A 25795-nucleotide genomic window follows, 5' to 3' on the forward strand; every position below is an offset into this window, starting at 1 on the left:
TCTCTGCACATTAGTGTTGATAGGAGGAAATGCTTATCAACTTAGGGACTATATTGGCACGCGTCATTGTGCCCGATTTTTAATTTCAGGTATAATAAATTTATGTTTATCACCGTAAATCTCGCATGTGCATAATATTTCTTGATATAAATTTTCAAACTATGGTTTATTATGTAGTACCGTTGCCATTATATTTTATTTATAAAAAGGAGAATTTTTGATCTTAAATTTCATAATTACTGGCTTTACAAGAAAATTTCCGAATATCCAGGTTCGTCTCATACAACCTGTGCTTACATATTGAGAATCGTTTCGTATGGTAATTTAGCATCGTTTACTTCCGTGTCTCGCTCGTTGGACAGCGGTTGTTTTAGAAGGCCATTTTGAATTCATTTGAGCACATTTAGCCATGGTGCGTTTACAAACCGGAACTTTTATTAATCTTATAAGCGTGCATTTGAATCGTGAAATCGCTTACCTAGGAACATCGCGCGTCATTTCTATCATATGATTATCAAATATCAAAAGCTTAATAACTTTTATACAGCATAGGGAGTAGTCAGAGTCTTTAAGCATGTTCTATGATCAAAGGATGCCCAAATGGTATCTCGCGCAGTCAATGTTTTAAATTAATTGCCAAATAGACACGTTTGTCTCAGGACAGCTTTCGTGCTTAGCAACAAAAGTCTATCGGTATCTAATAACTAACCGCGCGATTTCGAACGAATCGCATATGTTGATAGTACATAACTTTCGGGGCGGTAAACTGATTTCTAATAGTTTTTTCTTATATCGGTATGTCGAATCTCAACAACCTGCTTCGCAATGGCAACGTGACCAAAAACGTCGTTAAATCGTACCCGAGCTCGAGTGACAGTGATCGCACCACCTGCCTCGGTGGATCGAGATCAATTCCTTTCAACTAACAACTCCTTCCTGCGACACTTGTGGATGATGCAGAGGATTCCTCGGTCTCTATTAGCAGCAAGTGTCGAACTAACATTCCTTTACCTCCCAAATTGACCTGCATGGGCGTTTCCAGCTTTGCTATTGATCATCACAAAGAATTAGATCACCAGAAAATGCACACTGAGAATGATCTGCTACTCCCAAGCATCATTCTGGTGGTACTTTGCGCAATCTCAGCTGATCTAGATCAATCGCGGGCAACTCACGGGCGGTCAAACTATGCTATGCCATGCTATGCTAATCGATAGTCTTTGAGATATAATCTTTATTTAATGAAAATAAATACGCCCTTTTTAAAAATGAGCCTTGAATCAAAATGGTGCCCAAACCTGTGGAAGGTGGATATTTCCTCCAATCAAACACGTTGGTAAAGTTTCATCCAAATCAGAAAGGTTCAAATTATAGTCACTTTAACCAGTTTTCGGTCATTCGTGACTTCTGCGGGGTTGGGATTTGAACCCGGGTCCTCGGTGTGAGAGGTGTGAATGCTAACTACTACGCCGGGACTAATCCCTTCACGTGGAACTGCTCAATACACAAAAAAAACTAAAAACTAAACACTGTTAAGAGAAAGCTGTAGGGGAACTGTGGGTAAGACGAACAGGGTGGGTAAGACGGACAGGTGGTTGATTCTACCAGTTAAGCATCAAAATTCGTAAATATTTTGATGGGCATCCAATCATCTTGCTATCTCATGATGTCTGAACGTTTCCATCATCATTAAGAGTTTTCCAATTTTGATAAAGAACAGAAAAACTAAAAATTGGAAATATTCTGCGTCTGGATGTAACTTTTTTTCCATCGAAATTAAGCTTTTTGAGTGGTTTAATTCCAAAATGTTGCCCATAGCATGAAGTATTTCGATTTAATACCTTTTCAAGTAACGTCTGCATTGAAATAATACGTAATTTCATTTGGGAATGAAACATTTTGAACGCTTTAAAAAAATGTATAATGATGGGGTGAAATGGACAACTGCTAGTGTGGGTAAGATGGTCAGTGAACTTATTATAATTAAATTGTTGATTTTTCTTCTTAGTGATATCTCAAGCATATAAATGAAAATTTAACCGGCAAACGTGAACTTCAAACAAATTAGCAGCGGCCGGGCATGAAACAGTATTTGTAATGCTTAGTCATATTGCCGGTGTCAAACAATTTTCTATTGACTGCCTCTAGTGGGAGGGGGTGGACTGCCCCCTTCATATTTTGCACGCTACACCATCATATTTTACGTATTCAATTTGTTAAAGGTCAAAAATAATAATATGCTCTCAGTTGGGGCGATTTACAATACCTGTCCATCTTACTCCCACACATTGTCCGTTTCACCCGCACCACTAAAAAAGTTCACTTTTTCGGACCATTTTTAATACTCAAACTACACATTGAAAAACATGTTTTGCTAAATATTTCACTAGCTGCTTTTGAAAACAATATATTAAACTGAAGTAAACTGTATTTAGGTTTTATAAATCATAAGCTCTCTGTATTATATTAGCTGTTCTTCTTAACCTGTTCGTCTTACCCACAGTTCCCCTATTATATGCGGTATACAAGCTTTCACGATAACACAAAGTGTTTTTACAATGCGTAGAGACTCACTGCTTCAATGAAATGTAATTTTACTATTGATTATTTATGAAAAATCGCTGGTTTCTTTATTCAATTCGCTATGACTCTGGAACGGTAAAGAACACGTCGTGGTTTTGAATGATTCTTATGTAAAAAAAATCTGAGGAATACGATGGTGTTCGAAGTTTTGAAATCAAATTGTACTAATTGAGAAAAAACGCAAATTTACTTTTTAAATCGAATTTAAAAATATTTGGCAGCACTGCCCCTAAAAGTTAATAATTTTTTCGGATTCCTTGGACAATTTTCTTTGGAATCATGTCTTTCAATTCTTTGGAATTGTCTTTCTAAACCTAGTGTTTCCAGAATTACAAGCAATAGAAAATAAGAACATTTGACGAAAACGTCTTTTCTTTAAAAATGGAGGTACTCCCATTAATCGATGGGACGTCCAATCAGCACCAAACTTAGAATTTTTTTCTTGCTGATCTGAACGAACAATCTGAACAATCAAATTTGGTTCAAATCCGAGAAGGTCGATTACGTGGCACTCGGACACTTGACGTGGAATGACCCATATGTAAATAGTCTTTGATGTTGAATACATAAAAAAGCCTTAACCAATTTTTGGAAGAAAACAAAAAAATATTTGCAAAAAAGTTTCCAATTAATTTTTTTGCCGTTTTTTATAATCGCCTCGGCTTACAAAGAAAATTTGCATCTAGTTTTTTCTAAATCAACATGAATATAAGAAAATGCTTAAGTTTGATGTTTAGATTAAGATTTGGGGCGCTATTTACATTCATTTTAATATAATCGAATTTTATCAACGTGCAGCAGTCTACCCTACAATAGTACAGGGAGACCTCGATATAAAATGAATTATCTGTTATTGTTTGAGCTAATTAAATTAAATTAAACGTCCAATAAAAAATTGCTTTTCGATCAAGATTCGAAATACTAAATCGATTTTATAACATTTATAACATATCGTTGAAGACCTTCTAACATTAGAAAATGATTTTCACCCAACTTTCTCGTTGATTAGAAAATGATTAAGAAAATGTAAAGTGGAACATGATGTGTTTCGTATCTTCAACTACTCATAGCGATAAAACAGCAACAGCAGTGGTACGATTATTGGTGAGGATGTGAAAGTAGAAGATACCCGTTAGACGTGATGCATAATATGTTAAGGTTATGGACTCGTCACTAAATTTACGCTAGACCGACTGGGCTCAAGGCCGAATAAGTATGAAACTAAATGGACACGAGGCCTGTAGAATAAACGCAGTATAATTTTTCTTATCATTTGACCAAGACTGCAGTGCTCAGTTATGCTCACTTACGTTCATCCGTACTGCTTCATAGAAGCAAAATCTGTAAATGCCGTGTATGTGACTTATGCATAGCTGAGTGTAATCTATTATCTTTCTGAATAGAGCATTGCATCTTTTTTCAGTTTCTGCCGCTAAGGATCTGTAAACTTTATTATTGATAAATAAACGTTCGTTTGCCAATGAAAAAATTACTGACTACGGCGTAAATAGACAAAAATAATACACTACTCTTTTCAGAAAGATTGTAGATTACACCCAACTGTACAAATGTTACATACATGACTTTTACAGATTTTGCTCCAGTAGGCGCTCATTGTCCTGTAGCGTAACTGATCGCTGCAACCTTGAATTTAAGTGATGTATTGTGCTCAAGTTTTGTTTCGAGTATCAGACGTGAGCCAGTGTGTATACTACTACCGCTACTGTTTCTGAATGTAACGGATGGTATCCTGGCAAAAGCGGATTTCTGGCAACCGCAATAGACTGAACTTAAGTTTTTAGAGCGTCTTAGTAGAATACGAAACCTAAAATTAAATAAAAAGAAGAAAACTTATCCAATTTAATTCCAATTTAATTTAAACAGACACTGAGAAAGCCTGCGAGTCGTAGACGAAATACGCATCTGTCGTGAATAAAATATACATAGTAGAATTGAATTGGATAAGTTTTCTTCTTCTTATTCAATTTTAGATTTTTATTTTTATTTAATTTTAGAACCATAATAGACTAAACCGGTAGTAGTCCAGGAAACCCTTGAGAAGTTTCTCTCAACGTTTCAAAATATTTTTTTACGCCAGCTACTTTTGTTTTGAAAACAGTAAGCAACACCGCTTCTCTGAGAATTCTGATGCATTTCGACGGAGATTATGCAAAAACTATATGCTTTGACCACAGAAATTTAAAAACTTGCGCAAAAAATGAAATAAACAAACAAAAGCGGGCCACACATAGCTAGACGTGACGATATAAAAATGGGAGACTTAATGGTTCATGGTAACCTAGCTGAGATAGCGACATGGAAGATTATGCGCGACTCGCTTCGTACTGATATATAATTCTGTGCTGCAAATTGTAACTGACATACATACGATTTTCAGCACAGAATTGTATATGAGTACGGAGCGAGTCACGCTTAATCGGATATTACCGTATACATATCGTAAATCGTAGAAATAGTTATAGATGAAACGCTTATAATTATTCCTGATCACGTATATAGCCTCCAAAACAGTACGTGTAAATAATTTTCGTACATTGATTTACGATTTGGTGCTAGCTGTGCGATCGTTAAACCTGTAAATAATATTAGGAGCGTTTGACACACCGGTATTAAATTAACCCGCGAACCGCGGAGCCTTCCTTTGACGAAGAAACATTATTCCTTCCCTTTTAATTCTAATATATATTTTTAACTATATAGGACGTATACAGGTACCATGATATGAAATCTTATACTTAACATCTGCACTCAATATTCAATAAAAGCAACAAGCATAAATTAGGTACTGCCCTTTCTTTCAAAAACAACCACGGGCACTCAGATCAACTTTTCAAACAAGAATTAGCTGCCCACTGCCAATAAAAAAGTTTCTGATGTGAACATTTCGGCATACACGATGCTTCAATTAAAACTCATAGGTTAGTAATTTTTGTAATTGTATATTATTTTGTCATTCCGTTTTTTTGCTGCTATACACAATCTTTCTCTATAAAAAACAGTGTCATAAAATAGAATATAAATACCTAAAATATAAAACCTAATAACATAAATTATCACAAAAAGTTGTTTAATTAGAATTCATTTCTCTGGTATACACTTGCAAATGTAGGGAAAACAGAATGGAAAACTGATAGATTAATTGTATAAATTAAGAGATGAACATGAAAGTGATTCCGAAAGCGCTGCTGTCAGCCCCTTGAAGCTATATACAACGATTGATTTTTGTATAACTGCACCTCCTGAAAATGACAATAAAACATTTTATTATAACTGTAGGATTGTTAAATTGAAACTGGTACGGCTGGTTTCAATAGTATGTTTTCTTTTTCTTATTTCATTTTCATAAAGATATCAAGTCTGACCGAATGCTTCTATTCTTTCCTCTGTTTCCATTTATTTACTACGGCATGTTATTTCATCTCCGAGAACTATACATTTACAAATATTTGTTCATTTGTTGTATAACTTACTTTAAATAATTATTTGATTTAGACTTTCATAAAGCATAATGTGTTGTTACAATATTATAGGTACATACATACAGTGACACACTCACATACAGTACTTTTAAAAGAGCTTTGAAGCTCATGTAATAGTTTATTCGTGATCTATACAAAACAATTTTCCTATTTTCCCTCGCTGTTTAAATAGGTGTTTATTTTTTCAAACAAAAACTAACTTTTAGTCGTTTTCTGCTTGTCGGTCTTTTGATTTGCTTCATTTTTTAAGCAAATACACTAAGATCTCAACTCAACGTTTATTTTACAGTCTCAGTGTGTTTGGGATTGAATTCGTTTACATCATTGGTTAAATAGCGTCATGTCACAAAATACGCACTCTTTACTATCAGCTGATTTCGCAATAACTACACCAAATTTTGCCACAGTTAAGGTATTTTATCTTCTCTCTATTTGTTTGTCAGCCCCAGATGTTTCAGATCGATCTTCCATGTTTCCCATATGCATGGTGTGCAGTGGTTATTCTACATTTTCCTGAATAGTCTTCATCTCCAGTTTCGTTTGTTATCTGAACAATTAATATAAAGATTTGATGATATGTTACATTTTATACAAAAATAGATGTTTCCGGTTTAAAAATACAAATTCGGTTTACTTCATCAATAAAACGAAGATAGGGATTGTATCTGAGATCGCGCATTTGATTACTAGTTCCTTTTCTTGTACTGCAATGCACAAGTCACACTCTAACCTGAAATTACTTCGAATTTCAACCTCAACCTCAACCAGTGATTGGATGGTCTAAAAGTTTATTAAATTTCTATATGAGTTGTTTTAACCTGCAGAATCATTCAGCGTTATCGGAACTTTTGCTTCAGTAAGATTATCAACTCGCAGCAATGTTTTCTGGCATCTCTTTCAATGTTTGGCACCAATTTTTGATGTCCACATCTTTATTCATAAATTCCTGGTAGTTGTTATTGGAGGTATTTTCCGATCCATTGGAGTGCAAGCTGTTAGAACCATGCTCATCAATGGAATTCTCCTTCTCCTGTTTCAGAGTAGCTGGCGAGGCGCATTCGTAACTACCGGATTGGGAGCGTTCCCGTTTTCGTCTTCCGGAGGAATAATCTGCACCTACCTCAACAGGCCCTGGTGAATAAGATTGTGGAAACCGACTGCTGGCCGCAACAGGTAATCCTTCTCCGGCGGAGTTGCTCCCACAATTATTCGAATCCTGCGGCGGTGTTTGTGTGCGTGACTCATCTCCTGAATTGCCACCCGAACTGCCAAACATATCACGGATCTTGTGTGTGAGCATGTGCTGTTTCATATTTCCCTGTAAGAGAAAACATAAAACAAACTCAATAAACATTTTACATCGCATTTTTACAGGCATTGTCAAGTCGACAATGTACGGAAGAAGCGTGAGATAAAACGGATTAGTTGCTGTGCATGAAAAAGCAGAGACCTAATTATGTAATAAAAGACATTTAAACTAGTTTAAAAATAGAACACTATAATACCATCAACCGGACTGCAAGAAAATGCCGAACTGTGTTAGTATGTGAAAAGAAGTGAATGTTAGGGCGATAACTATGAAAATAGATTGGTATTTTGAATGTGATGTTATATCGATCGAAGGTAAATCGTTAACATATTAAATCAACGTCCTTATTATTAGTAGTTAGTAGAACTCATTGAAATTCGCATGATAGGCATACAACGCTGAGAAATTGTGTACGTACTTTCGAATACAGTCTACATGTTATACTTTTAAACAAACAAATAAACAAACAAACAGTTTGGAATATGTAGTGACGAGAGGTGGAGAAAGTCGCACTTCACATCCAGATAGGAAAAAAAATCTTGCTCTAATTTATTGCGCACGATTGAAGCGCACACGTTGAACGGCGTTAAATTAATGTGAGGCCGGTAAGCAAGAGAGCATTCAGAGGAAAACGTTGCCAAGTTAAGAAAGCGAGGGTAAAGCATAGTGCAAGCTGTAAGCGATAGATATCGATATCAAATTGGTGAGGGTAAATGCAGTTCTATTTTTAACAAATTACAGAAAATTTGGTATTGTACTCGTTTGGATGCATTTTGTGTTTTACTGTTTTATCGTTCGCTTCCATTTATATTTTTCATTCCCTACGAATGTCGCATGAAACTCAATATCTTTTTCCTTGTTGAGGTGTTTAAATCGTTCATTCTTTGCCGATACACGTTAAGAATGGAGCGTTATTCTTCAGTTTCACGAAGCGTCTGAACAATAACAAAATTCGACTTGAAAAGCAATACGCTCTTCAGTTTAATCCGCATGTTTTTTTTCTCACTTCTTCGTTAAATAAAATCCTCAAATTTCAATTATAAAATTATGAATGATTATCGCCTTCTATCAGCTGCCATGCAGTGGACAATAATTAAAAAGTATTAAAACTTTCTGGTTCAACGAGCCATACAAAATACACACTCAGTCAAAGACGTCTCTTCATTGCTTTTCACACAACGTAGGATTCGGAAAAGTATAATTATCAACAGAAAAGTTTCGAGCCATTACCGAAACGTAACAAAGAAGATCGATCTGATTAAAAAATTTTGAATACAAAGCAGACTCTAAAAACAAACCGGAGATTGTACAGATGAAGTAAAGAAATGAAACCAATGGAGATAGAGGACATGGGAGGGTTTGAAATAATCAATTTGATTTTTACCTTCGTAGAGAATCCTCGATCGCAGATTGTGCATTTGAATGGGCGCTCCTTCGTATGGCTTCGATAATGAATTTCGAGCGCGGAATTACATGCGAAAGTTTTAAAGCAAATATTACAAGTTGTTGTGTTTCCACGTACGCCTACAATTAATCAAATTTTCTGTAATAGAAATCTATTGTTCTGAAAAGATATGGAACGTCTAGTCCTAGGGTTGTGACTTACCGAACAGTCCAAATGGTGGCATATTGGCACCGGGTGGTACAATTGGAACATTGCCCAAGAAAGGTGGCCGATTGATGAATGGTGGAAACTGAGGCATCCCTAGGAATGGTGGCCCGTATGGAAATGCCGCAACAGCCGCTGCAGCTGCTGCTGCTCGCCCTGCCGCTCCTGCTCCAATTTGTTCTCCTCCCGAGCTAGGTGGTGTGGACAGTGGAGATCTTATTGATACCATAGACGACACGGAACCAATCGGACTGGATGACCTCAAACGTTTCGCTTCCGACGAATTTGGACTAGCTGAAGCAGAGTCTCGCGAAAAATCGTCGTTCGGCAACGATCGCACTGACAACCGCTGGAGATTCATTGCGCGAAGATCTTCAACTTGGTTCTCGATAGCTGGTGAAGTAAGACCTGCTTTTACTTTAAGTTTCTCATTAACTGGTACTTTGTGTAATTTTTCTTCATGACCATCATGATCATTCTCTTCGTCTGAGTGATCTAATCCACGCTTGTTCTGGTTGCTTGCAGGATAGTCATTTAGTCTAACTCCAAAGGGATTCAGTCTCATATCAGGACCTTCAAACTCTTTGATTTCCGCAGCTTTGATCTGATCTGGTGTCAGATCGGTCATCTCTCCTGTATGTAATCGAATATGTTGCTGAAGAACAAAGATGTTAGAAAATTTCTGATGGCATACGGGACACTGATGAAGCGTTCGCATTGGTGGTTTAATTCTATGAACACTCATGTGTGTTTTCAGGTTTCCTTTTGTAGTAAACGATCTACCACAAATTTTACATCGAAAAGGTCGTTCGCCGGTATGAACTCGATAATGCATCTGAAGTGCACTTCGGCAGGATAATACCTTTTTACATACTAAACATTGGTTAGGTTCAGAAGTTTTACTATCTATATTGTCGACCAGCTCTTGTAGCTTAGAAGTTTCAGAAGATATTTCAATGAAATTTTCCCATGAGCTATCATTACTATCTGGACGAGGCAGATGAGCAGAATAAAAAGATGGATCCAGCACTGTGTCTTGATAAAGTGATCCCGATGAAGAACTCGACGGAGGAGATACAGAGGGAACGGTTGCCAAGTTCTCAACTGAATTATTCTTTAACTTCAATGGGAATTCTTTTTCACTGGTACTGTTATTAAGATTCGTATTTTCTTCTTTATCTTGTTCTGCTTCCTCCTTGTCTACTTCTCTCTGAGCAGTCTTTGATGATTTTTCTGAAAGATCCAGTGATTCTTCCATTGGTTCTTGTTTTATTTGTGGAGATTCATTTAGGACAACTTCCGGCCTCGTATCTGGTGAGGGTTCTCTAGGAGGCTCTGGTTTTTTCACCTGCGAAAGATCTACAGGGTTTCGTGGTGGTTCGTTTAAAGCATTACTAAACATATCTAACGGTGGACGAGGTAAGTAGAAATCAGGAAAAAAGGCTCTATGTGGAAACCCTCGTGGCTCTAAGCTCGGAAATTGCGTTGCAGGGCCAGATGGAGGAATCGAAGATGAAGGAGGTTGAGATTGTTGTTGTTGCTGCTGCTGTTGTTGTTGCTGTTGTTGTTGTTCTTTTAGCGCTTCTTGTGGAATCAGTGGCGGGAAATATTTATCTAAATGTTCCGGAACTGGGTTCGGGTTCATTGGTATGTGAGGGTACTTGTCAGAATGCCGTTGAAAATGAACCTTAAGGTTTCCTTTCGTAGTGAAGCGGCTTCCACAAACATTGCACTTATACGGTCGTTCCCCAGTATGGGATCGGATATGAATTTGCAGTGACGAATCGGAACCAAATATTTTACCACAATATCGACAACGGTGTTTAAACAAAGCTGCATCATTCCGGCCGTTTGGTGAGGACTTATCGTTGGCAAATGCGAGTTCATCTAGCAAATTATTTGATAGAATACCTTGCGAGGCGGAATTGAGCACTTCTTGCGCTTTTTTCTCTAGCATGGCGAGCGAATTTGGTTCACCCATTATCGAAGGAGCATGATCGGTTATGATATTAGCTGCTAATGATGAAAAACATGAATCCTGATATGGTAATATTTCGTCCTTTTCGGATATACTACTACGAGTTGTAGTCGGAAGGGACGAGGTGGTAAGGCATGAACTTGCACTAGACGGTACCGTGGTTGCCGGTAGCATACTTGAAGGCTCTAAAGTAGGTCGCTTATCGACGAACGATTCAGAAACCTTTGATTTCCTGATGTAGCAAAAGTGTAAAAAAAAAAACAAACAAACTGTAAATATGCCCAACAACTATAGAACTTCTCAAATCTTACCTTAGGTCTTCTTCAGGAACCGGATGAACAACGGGACGATTCTCTGCAGTAGCAGCGGCTGCGGCCGCCATTATATTCGCCATTTGGTAGCTCTTACTGTATGCGTCTTCTATTCCTTCCTCTTCAATTTCGTCATCTTCTTCCGGTCGTTCCTGCTTCCGTAAATCTTGCGGCTCATTCCTTTTGCTATGGTTGTTGTTATTATTATTATTGCTAACGTGGTGGAATATGGAACTATTGCAGGAATCATTGGGTGGTTCATCCTTAGTTGTATGCTTTTTAACAAGCTGAGATTGCAGGTGCTGGATTAATTGAAACTGCAGAAACTGTTGCTGCTGAAGGGTAAATAGTGCCGATTGCAGTATTGCGAGATTTTTCACTACTGTGTCATTATCCATATTGTTGGCCAACGCATTAGCAGTGAATTGAGCTATCGCATTCTGAAAGGCTTGTATCGACATTTGTCCTGGTGGTGGAAAGAAGGCGGCGGGATTGAATTCGTTTTGTAAACTTGGTGCGGCAGTAGGGCTCTTCGCCGCAGCCGCTGCCGCTGCAGCTGTAGCGGCAGCAAGTGCTACTGCAGCCGCCGTAGAGCCAGCCATACTAGAACTTGACTGATCTTCTGCCATTCTGTGAGGTCTGAAACTGTGATCTTCGTAATCCACCTTTTGATTACCCGCAGTATCCTCGTGTCGGCCGGGGTCTTCATCAACAGTTTCTTCGTCGCTTAAGTTATCCTCGTTATGTCCAGGCTCAACACGATCACGATCATGATGTTGATGATGTACTGCAAGGTGGTGATGATCATTCAAATTTTCTCGTCTGCCGTTATCGTTCTCTTCCGACATTTTCGATAACAATTTCACAGATGGTCTTGTGATTGTACAGTCAATATCAATACAATCATTTTCCGTCAAATCTATGTAGAAAAAAAGAGTAGAGAAAAGTCGTGTTCTAAGTATGACGAAATTACGAAGTATTAATAGTTTTCATATTTTCAATTTAATATCAAATAGTTCCATATTTCATACACAGACACGAAATCAATATTGTTTATCGCTTAAGAAATGTATATATATATATATATATATATATATATATATATATATATATATATATATATATATATATATATATATATATATATATATATATATATATATATATATATATATATATATATATATATATATATATATATAAATATATATATATATACTGGTGAGCAAATGTTGCCAGAAATATAATAAAAAAATAAAAAATTCTGAATTAAAACATTACAAGTAAAATGAAACAATAGTGGAATAAAAAAGTTTGGGCATTTACGTAAAGAGCAAAACTGTTGTCATAGCCGGGCCACCGCCGGAAAAATATACATTGAAATTATATATAGTGACATGAAAAGATTGGACTCCGTAAAAAACAAGCGACCTAAATTCAAATATCTTATTTTCAGTTTTGGTGAATGACCAATGGTTAAAACCACATTAAATAATAATAATAATTATTTTCAGTTTCGAAATTTGAACGACGTTCGCCAGATTTATATTACTACTATCGCCTTCTCGTGGCATACTACTATAATAACAAAAGCAACAATCCAAATTTTATTCATTTCAATTTTGCTTTATTTATACTTATGCTTTATGCTCACTTTACGTGCATATCTGACGATTGGAACTTATGGTGGCCCAACCATGACTACATAAGTGGTCATACTCTAACGACAAACGATCTTGTAATATTTCGTCTTACCGCATTCAAATGTGTTACAAGATGGAATCTTTCCGTGGTGTTTTTTTTATGAAACACAAAACACTTAACACATTTTCGTAACATGGTTATCGTAACGAATGCATTGTCCCAGGACCACTTCTAGAAGACGAGCTCTTTGCACCAGGAAAACTTCTTAAGCATGATTTTAACTTTAGATGAATTCAGGACCCGTATTTTATTCACAATCAAAACTCACAATACCATTGAAACTTAGTAGTCACAGAGATAAGATTTACAATGTTTGTAAACATAGATGACACAGACTCTAAAGCTACCTACCCTGACAGTGGCCCAACTTCAACGGCATTACCCTGCACATATTTCTCAAAAAAATTTACATTTTGAGAAAAATTCTTTAAAATGTCATTTGTAGTTATACCACATGCTAACAATGTACCAAAAGTCAACTTTATTGATTAGTGGACATGTGAGATATCGCGATGGGCGTACAGTACCACCCACCGCTTTCATCAGACTCCCTAATGGTTACATTTTAAAAGTAAGAATTTTCCCGAATTTTCGGTTTTGACAGGAGGTAACTGAATGCATGGTCAGAATGTTGTAATATTGATATCAAAAAGTCAAAAAACATCTATTTTGAGTACATTTTTATAACGTCCATTCAAAACGAATTTCGTATGTGGCTCTGAAGCTCTAAAAGCAAAGGCCGTTAAATTTACAATGATCCGTTTCAAACATGTCAGTAGCCTCTAAATTAGGTTATTAGTTGCGATAATAACTAATACACACATCCACTGAATAGTTGAGTCATAATTTCTGTAAATCTTCTGCACATACACAACACCGAATGAAATCATAATTAAAGAAATATGAATCAATGCAGATATCTCTATTATAAAGCAAAGCCATGGGCACAAACATCCTTAAGAACTTGTCCCTTCTTTATCGACAGACTTCGCAGCCGGTTATGTTTGGGGCTAGTGCAACGATCCTATTGACTCTCTAGCAGCACCGCCCAGTCAAGATTTGGACATACGAGGACTAGCTTGTTGGGCCAGCATCGTACCCAGCAGCTAACGGTGCGTGATGCCTCTTTTATATCTGATATAAAAGGTAGTGTATGATAGGATATGACAGAGGGGGCGGGGACTGCGTTTAGGCGAATATGACATCTATTAAGAAAAAAATATTTTTATGGTAAGGCTCCCCAAAATACGTTCATCACTTATCATCGCAGACATTATAGATACAACAACATTGATAATATCGATTCCGACTTTATTAGTCAATAGAGAATATACAATCTGTTTTATTCCGTGTTGTTATAAACCAAGAAATGTAAGGTGTCCTGATTTGATCATAATACAAGTAGGGTAGTTAAAATCCACGGAAATAAAAATAAATCTATGTTGACAACTTTTGTACGGGTGTGTTGGAGCATAATGATCTGCATCAGTTAAAGTAACAGCCCTGCATAGAGCTATTTTTGCAGACAGAACTCCGTAAGATCTGTACACGAATAATATCAATATTCGGAGCTGTGAATTTCCTCGAATACCTCCAATCGATTTACTTTAAAGGGATCAGATTAGTTCTAGATAAATGTGAAATATGTTCGATAGCAAATAAAAAACACGCAGGATTGGTTCTGAAGTGCATAATAAATCTATTCATAAGTAACGGGATGCAAAATTACATTTCACAGCTTAACATACATGTTTTACAATTCTTCGTAAGCAGCAAATTTCTAGGATAGCTCTGTGTGTTATGTAATTTGACCTGTATGGCAAGGAAAAGATTTAAGTCTTAAGCCGTTTTGAAATAAACAAATCAATATTTGAAGAAAATCTGTCATAACTGTAGCAATAAATCTGAATGTTCAACATTCATGACTTTTCTCCGTAATGCATATTTGATTAACAACAAAAAACAGTCCCTCGGTTATCACGATGGTCTCTGAAAGTCATCCAATGATTAAATTTATTTTATCAGAAGGAATTTTATTTTGGAATTACCCTCTATACCAGGTACCCTCCTGAAAGACGTAGTCCTACGTCAAAAAATAATCGCGGGATACAATCCGGGACAAGTCACCCAAATACGGGTCTGTCCATGTCGTCTGGACATCTTAATTCATGTTGATTTTCAAACATATCGTACCTCAAAAATTCGCAGTTCATAACTCAAGCACCATAAAAATTATTTTCATTGAAACATTACAAAAAAGTTGGTAAATTGGTGAAAAATATCTTAAAAAAATTCGCAAGTGTAAAAAAATTGGAAAACAAAGGTGGAATCTTTTTATAGTTTCGTTAAAAAATAACTCTGTTAATGACGAAATTTAAATTTTAGTTTTATTAATTTATTTATTTATTTTATTTTATTTTATTTTCTATAAAACAATAATTATATTCTGATGAATTATTTGGTTTATACTGTTACAAATTATTGCAAATCTTAATGTGCTGTACAGAATTGCTGATAATTTTCAAACTAAATGTCCAATCAAAAACAATTAAATTGTGATCTTTGATCCTGTATTATCCTTCAAACATGATTTAAAAAGCTTAAAACGGTTTGCCATCTCTAAGAAACATTCGACTTATTGAAACCTAGTCAAAACACATTTTTAAGCGTTCTGAACCGGCTGTACGATTCTAATGCAAGAAATTCCACGGTAACAAGTTCTTTCGTTTGATGCTAATATTCTTTCAACATAACAACAAAGTTATACTACAAAAAAGCAAGTAGTATTAGTTTTTCAAACCTTTAAACTTTTTCTAATTTAATAGTAATTTTCGACGAAATGGGTTAAATTCTTAAAATTTCTGCATCACTGATACATATAAGCAGCAAAGCATTTATACATATACGATCAGATCAACCTAACTGACTGGACCCTTATATTCAATCCCTTCTCAAAATCTTTTTCAAAATTTCAAAATTATCGCTAAGAGCTTCTATTGAGCAACATTAGAAGTTGATAAAAATATAATTTACAGGTGAAATGTAGCAAGCTGAAATTCAGCCCAAACCTGCCAATAAATTCACAGGTCTGGATAAAAAACTGCATAGGATTTTTTGATCTATTTCCACAGATTTTTATCTGCTGTATTCATAAACAACAATAGAAAAAATCCATCGCATCGGGTCTCCTTGCAAAAACCTTTTTTGTTTTATATATGGATCAAATTTCCTAAAAATAAATATATCATCATATAAAGTGCCTGACTTTAAAATAAAGTATTTTGGCAAAGTGGTTTTTTCGTCGCATTTGTATTTTTACACGTGAAAAAATTAATTTTGCAAAAAAAAATTGTACGTAACGGATAGAAATGGAATCCAGTTCTGGATGCAGCACTTCGAAAAACATAGAATTGACTTAAAATGCCCCACGCAGCCGAACAAACATTGCTGCAGGCCTGTGTTATTTACACTTTTCGGTGAATCAAATTTTGGGGTCAGTCTACCTAATGTTTTGTTCCAAACAGCATCCAACTAAAAATGTTGTACCGTCATCCGGGGATACTTGCAACACCGGGGTTAAGGCACAAACAGAATGCAGCGTCAACGCATCCGTCAGCGTCAATTTGACAGTAAACCCATGGGACAACTGTCAGAATAACACTGACGGACGCGTTGACGCATCATTGTGTTTGGGCCTTTACTTGCAACACCTTTGCGTATGATGCTTTTGACTGCTCTAACGCATTTATTTGTTTACATAATCATTTGTGGTCAACGCCGTTTTAAAGAAGGGACGTTTACCTATTGTTTAGTTAAGTTAAAAAAAGTTTAAAACATTATATAATTGTTTTGCTTGTTTTTATACGATTGGAAAGTAATTTCACTTTCAGAGTAGGAAAAATGGACGTGCAAAGATGCGCCAGTTGATTGACATGAAATTATTTTTTATCGTTTAGTTCCTGCACACAATTAGTGTATCATATAAGCTAACAAATAGCAGTTTCGAGCTTTGTTTATATTTTGAACTTGGAGAAGAAACGAACGCTGACATGCTGCATTTTCACCGAATATCTTTTAAAAAGCGATAGACGAAATTGGGAAACAAAACATGCTTATTTTACAACAAATTATGCTTATTTTACTACAAATACACTCAAAATATCTAAAAATAGTCATTCGCGGTTTAAAATCAAATTTAAAATCATAAGAAATGCAAAATCAGAAAAGTGTTGCAAGTAACCCCGTTTACTGGGTAACTTGCAACACCCCTATTTTCGGTTCATTCTACAGATTCATTTAGCTGATATTTTTTCCAATGCTCATAAATCAAAAGTACTGACCACTATACAAGTTTTGGCTTCTTACACTTGGACCTAAGCGGTACACTTCAAAAGTTAAACCAAGTTCAAAAGTGTTGCAAGTATCCCCGGATGACGGTACAATTGTTAATTTAATGTTTCTACGTTCAACTTAAGCAGCATTCATTTATAAGTTTCTATTTATTCGTTGTTTCGCTTTGCGCGCTTAGTGGGTGATTCATTGTGATAAGCGCGAATAGTTTACTGTTAGTGAATTGCCAAAATCACACATGATATTTGTCCTCTCAAATGTGTAATCAAATCTCTTTCGCTTCTATAAAGGCTGCATTACTGCATCGAGACTTGCATATAATGATAGGCGCTGGTGTATGTTTAGCCGCGGTTCGATAGTGTGCCCATACAAGAATGAAACTGGTTTTTCTCCAGGTGATGACGTGAATAAATTAACAGCATCTGAGAGAGACTTTGGCAGGCACGTTGCCGACGTAAAGTTTAGATTCGACATGGCTGTTTCTGCACTGGCATGTGTTTGTGAACCTATAAGCTTAAATTAACTAAGGTTGAATAATATCGCATGCTGCAAAATACCTGGGTGCCTGTATACAAAGATTTTAAAAGTGCGAGAAGATGAAAGCAAAGCGACGGAAGATGATACGGGAACTTCAGAACTTGAGCTGGTCGTACCGCGACGATGTGTTCTTTATAGTTGCCTAACAAACCTCACTGTCCGATGAGATTTCTGTAGAATCTTATGCGCGAACTGGTAATTGCGGCCAGTGATTCCGTTCAAGAAAGAAGCACAACTTGTTGGGCAAGAAAACGATAAGAAAAATGAAACAAAAGTAAGAAAACTTCACTCAAGTGGAATGTCGAACTGCGATCGATGGTTCCAGTAGTGGCGGCGGCACCAGGCACCGAAAATGAAGTAAAATCAAAATGGTTTCCAATTTTTCGAGGCAGTCATATTTCGTTTTATATGCCTTGCTAAAATTGCATGTTAAAAAGCGCGAAAAGGTCCGATAACAGCATTCTGCGTGAGTTTTATTTTAATATGACAGAGAGTTAACCTCATTAAAATTGGTGAAATTATGCATTCAATTGTTGACTCTTGTTGACATTAACTGTCACCTGCGTTACCAAGTGATGTGCCTTTGGCTTATTTGAGTTTGTTTCGACTAATTTATTTATAATATGTAAAAAACAAACAAATTTTAATATTATCTGTGAGCGGAATTAGCATTGAATTTTCATTTCGATTATGATATATACTAAAACTGAAGAAATTGGTATTTAACATTAGCGTACATAATTCAAATAGCTATATTCATCATATGATAGCAGCCGTAGCTAGCTTTACTATGCTAGTTACCATGCGCGGGATGCATTCAATTTGTCTGTCAATAATTCTTCTCGCTATGAACCCACCTGGTACCCCCTGGATAACCCGAATTACGTAGTAAAGGGGTAGAAATGATATCAGTATATTCAGCAATTTGCGCTTCGACACACATTGTATGTCGTGGGATCACATAACTCCATACCCCTGAACTGGTCGGAAAATTTCTTGTCGGAAATTTTAGCTTGGTTGGCAATCGAGAGTCCGACGCTTAAACAAGACTAATAGCGAGTGTGTAACAACCTTTTTCCAGTCTGCTATTATCATTAGCGTATAGCATTGCTCATTGGCATGTGATGAACACTACTCTTAGTATCGTACACCATTTCACTCAATTAATTAAGCCAATATGTCCATGATTAAAGATAAAATTAATTTATTTTTACTGTAAAACTATTCAAACAAATTAATTTGTTTTAAAACAGACCATATCAAATTAAATTACGATAGCTTGAAATTATCATTATTCCAGAAAAACATTATTTTCAAAGCAGTAAATAACATTACAAATATATTTCAAGAGTACTCCTTCTGATACAAAAACAAATATTTTTATTATTTAAAAATTTTAGTAAAGGTTTCAATAAGTACAATATTTACGTACATTTCAAACCTGAATCCCTGAAAATAAAAGGAAAAAATTATTAAGCTCAAAACCAAAAAAAAAACAAAAAAGGTTTTAAAAAAACCTCCCGCCGTAATTTTTTGACAAAATTAGAATTGCTAAACATTCGGGAAATATTTCGGTGATAGTATCAACATTTTCAAATCTTCAATAAAGTAACACCGAAATCTTTACCGAACGTTCAGTAGTTCTAATTTCATCCAAAAAATACAGTGTTCTGTAAAAAAAATTAGGTGTGTGCCACATAATATAGCATTATGGAAATAGAAATGTTTCGTCAACATGAACATCCTTCGTTATATGTTTAAAAATGTCACGGAAAGTACTCAAATAAATACTAACTGACTTAACCTCGTATTTGTTCTCTTAGAAAGATGTTAGAACGATAAGTTTAAACTACTTCCCGTATCGAAATTGTTTGTGTAGATTAAATATGTTATTTACAATACTTTAAGCCATGCGCAGGGTTGCTGTTCTCAATCACGCTCACTTATGCTCATTTGACTGTATTGCCTAATCAAAGGAAAATTTGTAAAAGTCTTGAACGAACATTTGAGGAACTGAATGTAATTTACAATCTTTTTCAATTGAGTACTGCATTATTTTTTCGCCTTATGCTGCTGAAGGTCTATAACCTTTGTACAAATGAGCACTCGTTTGCTAATGAAAAAGTTATAGCCTTATAACATAAATACAAAAAATAAGACAGTACTTAATTCAACAGTATTGCAGGTTACAGTTAATTTTGCAATTGATCTATACAAGTCTTTTATAAATTTTACTCTTATACGGCAATACGGTCAAGTGAACGTAAATGAGTGTAACTGAGCACAGCAAACCTGGCTGTAAGTTGTATACCGTGTTTTCTCTTCAGTAACTAGAGCCGAATGTAAAACGGGCGATACAAGAGTTTTCTACTTTTAGTATCTAAGAACGAATTTGATGTTACCAAGATTCAGACATGATTTTTACTAGCCACTCATTGACCATAAACCATACAAAATTGCTTCCAAAATTTGTAAAGCTGTTCTATAATTCGAAACAAATAGATATTACTTTTTTTGCTTCTCTACAATTATAAAGTGTAATGTAGCTAGAGCCTAGAGCCCAGCTAAACGTATTGATTATTAAACTTACTTGCGTCCTAAAATTGAAAACCATAAAATGCATTGTTTTGTCTTTAAAAGATAATACTCGTAGAAATATGGTAACATTGTTCTTAAAAGATGCGCCAAACACCGGCATAGATAAGTATACAAGACAATACTAGGATTCCAACTAACTTGTTTGTGAGGATTTTAACACAAAAGAAAACGTTGAGATGCTTGAATTGGGTAAACTATTTGCACTTTCGATAGAAATTTTACATATGACACGTAAATATATGAAAGTAATGTATTTTGTAAAGTCTCCTTCATTAGTCATTGTAACGAGACACTACGTAGATGAAACATTGGTATTGCTGAAAAAACATTACTGAATTTGTTGGAGAACGAAAATGTTCAGAAGTGGCACAGATTATGGCTTAAACGAGTATGATAGAAAAAGAAGAAGCATTACTTTATAAAACGGATTGTCTTTTTGTCATTGTAATATAAAAATTGACAATTGTAACAATAAAATAATGAGGATTTTCATAGCTATGTTGATAATCTTGGGCGCATTTGCCAAAACCAAACAATTATTTAAAAGCCATGTTTATCGTTATTAAAACAAAACTAACATTTCAAAATGGGTTTCAAATACTGGTAATCTCAAAACAATTTATATTTCAAAACACGGTTAATTCAAAACACGGTTGATGCGTTCTGCGTTTCGTTGAAAGAAACGACGGTTCCGGTATTTTTTTGTCTGCAATTACAAATAAAGATAGTGAAAATAAAGTGTAAAACTTATTTATATTAATTTATTTTTGCAGCAAGCAGTTCAAAAAAGATTTCGAAACAGACACTGATGAAGCCTGCAAGTCGTAGGCGAAATACGTATCGGTCGCGAAGAAATCTACTAAGACGCTCCAAAAACTTCAGTTAAAAATCAAGCCAGTCGGATTTACGCTATGGTGAACAATATTAAGAACGCATACCGTTTTACAATGGTGCGGGGAATGTCGTCTTGGTTGGGCCACCTTTTGGCATTCACCCATAACTTCCGTTTCGATGGGAATTTCTGAAATCTAAATGCATCGTTGCAAAGGTCTAAGAATAAGGTATATTTATGTAAAATCTTGAACTGATTGCCTGATATATAATAAAGTTATAGGCATTTACGTGAAAAAAATGTTGCCATTGTCGGGTCCTGTTGTGCAGGTTAGACCACCGTTCAAAATCAAAGAAATACGCATATACACATGAAAGGCATGCATTCCGTGAAAAACGGACATTCGTATTAATTTTGCTTTATTTTATCATATTTAATGTATCCGATGTTATAGTGACCTACCATGGCCACACAAGTGGCTCGACCTGTACAATAGGCGCTTTTGTTTACTGATCACACAATTAACAAATCAGGCAATTTAAACAAACTTTTACCTGTTATGCCTATGTTGATGTTAAAATAATTTAAAATTGGACCAGCAAGTCGGATAATATAAACTAGTCTACTATTTTGCTATTGCTGCACATTGGTCCTGGTCAATAACCTATCCTTTCGCTTATGCTTATCATGCTAATTTTTTGAACGGAATTGCTGCAAAAAACCGAATTTTATACTAAAAACATAAACAAAATTGTATTTTGTTACTAGAGAAGATTTTACAAATTTTCGACATTATTCAGATTTGATGTTAACCGTTATCTGTTCGGCAGGGTACTCGAATACTTTTTCAGACTATATTGTCTTGAAAAACAAGGTTAACCTCAACTCAGCCAGCTAAAACTCATTGAATGCTACTAGAGGGAATAATCCATTTTCCATCATCAGATAGAGGGTTGAGAGGGAGAATTTCGAATTTTTACCCCATAATTGTTCCTACGAAATGAAGTGCTTCTAACTTCATAAATTTTTGGCTAATTTTAGATCTTTACCCATCGAAAGATTCGCAAATTTGTGTTTTCTTGTGTACGGCACCTACGAGGTCGTGGACTACAAATGGTTCCCGTAAATCCGAATCTCCGGGACCATCTTCCGTTGAGACAAATTTGTACAATTCTCAATAAAACCAAACAATATTCATTCCAACATTCAATATTACAGGAGTTGATTTTTATCCCTCTTGAGGCCATTTGACGCGTTGTCCCCGGAATGACCATTCCGAAGTAGATTCCCGTGGGGCCCCATATGGTCACTAACTTGTTTGATATAAATATGTATTTAACGTACATAGGGTTTCTACACAAACATGTTTGTAGCCATATAGCGCCCCACAGGAACCTGCTCCGGAATGGTTATTCCGGGGACAAAATGAATAAAAATCAACTCCTGTAGTGATTTCATGAATTTAGACATACATATTGCCGGGGCTTCTACCGAAATATGGTTGTGACCACGTAGGGCACCACGTGAACCGGCTCCGGAGTGGCCATTTCGTGAAAAACTCGTGAAATGGACTCAAACTGGATAACCATCAACTCTTGGAGTAATTGGTTGAATTTTGGCCACTATAGTTGGCCGGAATTGGCCAATATTGTTTAGTTTTATTGACAATTGTAAAAATTTGTCTTGGATATGGAACATGGTCCGGAGATCCGGCTTTACGGATTCTAAATGGAAGCCTGGGGCACTTCGGGTCCTGGACTCTAAAAATAGACAAATTTTCCAATATTTTGACGGGTCAAGATCCAAAATTGGTCAATAAATGAAAAAGTTAGAAGCATTCCATTTCGGTGGATACCCGGGCACCCAGCCGTACATGATTTTAAATTTTGATAAAATTTTGGGGAATATAACGTCAAAATGAGGATTTAATCAGAATTGTTTACTATGTTTTCTAAGAGTATTGTTTTATAATAACTTTCAACATATTGAGCATACTTTGAAGTTAATATCGCCTTCGAAGTAAATGTATGTTCAACGTTCTGTGCTCGTATTTCATACTAAACATCCACTTTTTATCAAAAAAAGCTAATACTTTATTGAGAATTTTCAATTTAATTATTATATTTATCATAAAGTATAACACATAAACAATTTACTTCCGGTTTGAAAGATACACCATTATCATAATCCGAGAGTTACTGAACTGAAGCTGAAATTGGTCAAATGTACAACTAAAACAAATTAGATTGTTGTTTAATGTGTTGAACAATCATCTAAGGATTTTTACCAACAGTGTTCAAAAAATATTTTAAATTGCTTTTTAATTTATATTTACCATTGTAACATGTATGTTTCGTTTTTTAACATAACACACAAACATATGTTTCACATATCAAAATGATATTGATTAACGTTAAATATATTAACTCACACCCAGCCGGTAGTTTGCGACCCAAACCAGTGATCAAATAATTGCAATTATTGTTGAAACAAGCGACAAAAATCAATTTATCAAAAAATACCACGAGAACAGCTCTTATTCTTAACGCGGAAACCATAGTTACAATGTGATAATTTGTTGTTTCCATTAACTTTCTATTTTACTTATTTTCGGCCAAAATACTACCAAGAAGATTGTACAATTACCAGTCACAATTATAATTAAGAGTATTGTTATCATAAGCAATGAATTTACTGAAATAAAACATCCTCTGACTTGGCTCGAATGAAATTGAATAATGTTTTATGTGAGGATAAAACTTTTTAATTTTCATTTGAAATACCGTAGCTAAAGAAATTAGTAGATTTTAATGCATTTTAATACATATTGTACTAAAACATGGTGGAAAAATAGATTAAAAGCGATGTTTTGAAATTTTCTAGTCAAATATTTTCAAACTAACAAAACAATTCAACTTAGATTTTTATCACAGTTTTTAACCGTAGTATCAGTACTAGTTTTCAAAATAATTGGGAATGAAGTAAACGAAAAATGACGCAAATATTAATAATTTTCTAAGAACCGTGATCAATGTGCCTCCGTATTACGGCAGTGAGACAGGAAAATCTCCAGGAAAGTGAAGTCTGTAAACCATAGCGCATAACAGCATAACGTGAATAAAAATAATGACGATTAAATTGTCTGCTAACATCACTACTTCACTATTTTTCATAAAACATTCCCGTTGGGAACAATGAGACAATCAGATGTGGGTAACACTGAGACAGTCCTCTCGCCATGCAAGTTTGTTTTAATTTTTTGCGTTGAATTGTAAATCAATTCAGATATAAAGCAAAGCCTGGGTGCTAATTCCGTTATTGAAATTTAACCTTCTGTTTTTTTATACGACAGACTTCGCAACCAGCTGTTAGAATACAGGTCAGTGCGGGGTCAGTGCTACGATCCTATTGACTCTAACAGCCTCTCCCAGCCGAGATTCGAACATACGACGAATGGCTTATTAGACCAGCGTCTTACCTCGAGGCCAACTGGGAGGGCATTTCAGATATAGTGACTGTAAATAAATTCGTGAATGTAAGTCAAAAGTCAGATGACCACAATATATACAATATGTACAAATAATCGGAATTTTCAACCATACTCAACAACAATGTATCCAATATAGACACATTAAACCGCCCGACTTCGAAACTTTGCTTTATAATTAATATAATATGGTTTAAATTGAATTCAAATGTGTGTCTTAGGATGCAACATTCGCTGTCTCACTCTTCCCATCTATTAGGGATCAGTGAGACAAAATGACATTTTCGCATTCGTGGTTGTAGGTAACTAATTTAGCCTAAAATTAAAACGACCGAAGCTTTATTTCAGACAACTGAAATGATTGGAACAAACATAATGGACTGAACAGCTCGTTGGTAGCGATCACCAAAAAATTTCAATATTTTTGAAAAAGTATCATTTCCCTATATATGTTAAATGCTCATTTCATTATTCAATTTTATGAGAACACAATGAAAATAATAAAACTGACAAATAATGAATGTAATTTAGCTTATTAATTTTCAGCTGCATTCAGCTAATTACCTGCAATTCATCCTGCAGGAGTTAGAAAAACAGAAAAGAATTTACAATCCAAAAATTGACAAAAAGCCTAAATAAATGGCAGCAAAATTGTATCGCGCTAAAACACTTGTCACAAAGATCTGATGACTTTAATACTTGAAAATTGATGGACTTCACATTAAGATAAAACGTTAAGAATCAGTCAATATCATAGAAATACTCGATTTATAATATAACTACTTGAATACAGACACGCACCAGACACACAAATTACCGTCGGCATGCGAGGTCTTATAAATACGATCATATATAAACATAAATTCACCTTCAGCACCCGAATCATTTTTCACTTTAGGATATCCAACAGAATCGATCTGGATCATTGCTCGACAGTGTCCGTCAGTAGATTGCAACGGATTTCTAACAATTGGTGCTGATTTCTTTGGTCATAATA

The 25795-nt window shown here is 35.4% G+C and overlaps 1 protein-coding gene across 1 annotated transcript; it reads right to left on the bottom strand.

Annotated features, from left to right (window-relative positions):
- Nucleotides 1-6948: 6948 nt before the first annotated feature.
- LOC128741100 (homeotic protein spalt-major) lies at nt 6949-25724 on the bottom strand. Its single transcript, XM_053836675.1, has 5 exons — nt 25616-25724; nt 11291-12209; nt 8999-11211; nt 8777-8916; nt 6949-7401 (listed from the first exon to the last, which is right to left on the bottom strand). Exons 1-5 carry the CDS (start codon nt 25722-25724, stop codon nt 6949-6951), a joined length of 3834 nt encoding a protein of 1277 aa, XP_053692650.1.
- Between the last annotated feature and the right edge of the window lie 71 nt (nt 25725-25795).

The sequence above is a fragment of the Sabethes cyaneus genome, chromosome 3, assembly GCF_943734655.1.
Source record: "Sabethes cyaneus chromosome 3, idSabCyanKW18_F2, whole genome shotgun sequence".
Classification (NCBI taxonomy): Eukaryota; Metazoa; Arthropoda; class Insecta; order Diptera; family Culicidae; genus Sabethes; species Sabethes cyaneus.

Excerpts from the sequence above, each read along its gene's own strand:
- LOC128741100 (XM_053836675.1), bottom strand. The coding sequence starts at position 25,724 with ATGATCCAGATCGATTCTGTTGGATATCCTAAAGTGAAAAATGATTCG. Across the intron at positions 11,212-11,290 it reads GTTCCTGAAGAAGACCTAAG|GAAATCAAAGGTTTCTGAAT; the intron begins GTAAGATTTGAG and ends TTGCTACATCAG. Across the intron at positions 8,917-8,998 it reads GCCACCATTTGGACTGTTCG|GCGTACGTGGAAACACAACA; the intron begins GTAAGTCACAAC and ends GATTAATTGTAG.